Here is a 1,117-nt window from a genome sequence, read left to right as displayed (position 1 = left end):
CCCAGGCATGTAAAAGCCTGGATTCCTGTGGCGTGTGTGGAAATGTCGGTGGCCACTAGGATATGGGTGTAGCTGCCTCTGTCTCCTGGCTGCTCAGAAAGATGTCTTTATGGTCTTGCTGTACTCCAAACACTGCCTTAAGCAAGCAGTTTCTTTTGAAATCCATCAGATGTAACCTGCTGTAGTGGCTGTTTCCTGAAGCAGCGCGTCTCTGCGGCCACCTCGTGCTGCTGCTAACGACAGCCCCTGCCTACTCAAAGGTCAGGAACGTTTGCGAGTCTTGCTGCACCCCGAGAATGAGCTCAATCCAGAGGATGTGGCTGGTGGCGGTGGTCAGCTTGAGCTTGCAGTGTCGGTTGGAAGGCAGCAACTCGAGGTTCATTGTGGCCGACTGAGGCATAGCCTCCCAGGCTTCTCTCACCAGCTCCTGGAACCAGGTTGCGGTTTTCTCCATTTCCAAGTAGGAGTTGATGCAGAGGGCTTGTAGGAGGCCGGGCATCTGCTCTCTCCTCAGGTGGTCCTCAGGGTGGTGGAGGAAGCACGTCGTGTGCGGCATGTGCAGCTTCCTTTTGCACGTGCACTGGAGCTCCACGCGGATGCAGGAGTTCCTCACGCCTATCCTCTCAGTGGGGCCCACCTCCAAGTGGAAGACGTGGCCCGGGGGTGCCTTCAGGGGCACGAGCATGCGGTAGACAGTGTAGCATCCATCGGGACCCCTGCCTTCAAAGCCAACGCCCACCCCAATGGCTGGCTGCAGCCGTGGCATGAAGTAATCCTGGGGAACTGTCTGACAGACGCTCAGAAGCTCATCAATCAGCTCCTCCACCACCTTGCACTTGTTTCTCCTGGACTTCAGTGGCCAAATGGAGAACTCCGGGTAAAACCTGCTCGCGTAGGTGACGTCACCTGGGTCTCCATGGCACACGGGCTCCTTGATCTCCCTGTCGTATTCATTCAATAGGTCAAGCAGTAGTTCGCATGACATTACTGCTTGCCGTTCCCTGTACCAGTTGCGGATGTAGAGGAAGAGCAGGAAAAGCAGCAGTACAGCCAAGGCCCAGATTTTCCAGGACTGCAGTGCAGAGAAGTACACCCACATCCTGCCCTCCTCCACATT

The 1,117-nt window shown here is 56.0% G+C and overlaps 1 protein-coding gene across 1 annotated transcript in view; it reads right to left on the bottom strand.

Annotated features, from left to right (window-relative positions):
- Positions 1–6: 6 nt before the first annotated feature.
- LOC109367919 (inositol 1,4,5-trisphosphate receptor-interacting protein-like 1) overlaps positions 7–1,117 on the bottom strand; it is a 2,618-nt gene continuing 1,507 nt past the window's right edge. The window contains exon 2 of the mRNA XM_031553723.1: positions 7–667. Within this exon, the coding sequence (XP_031409583.1) occupies positions 251–667 (417 nt within the window). The 3' untranslated portion in view covers positions 7–250. The remainder of the gene's footprint in view (positions 668–1,117) is intronic.

Source organism: Meleagris gallopavo, chromosome 5 (assembly GCF_000146605.3).
Source record: "Meleagris gallopavo isolate NT-WF06-2002-E0010 breed Aviagen turkey brand Nicholas breeding stock chromosome 5, Turkey_5.1, whole genome shotgun sequence".
In the NCBI taxonomy this organism is placed as follows: domain Eukaryota; kingdom Metazoa; phylum Chordata; class Aves; order Galliformes; family Phasianidae; genus Meleagris; species Meleagris gallopavo.
Note: the sequence above shows the minus strand (reverse complement) of the source record. Positions and strands in the feature narration are given on the sequence as shown.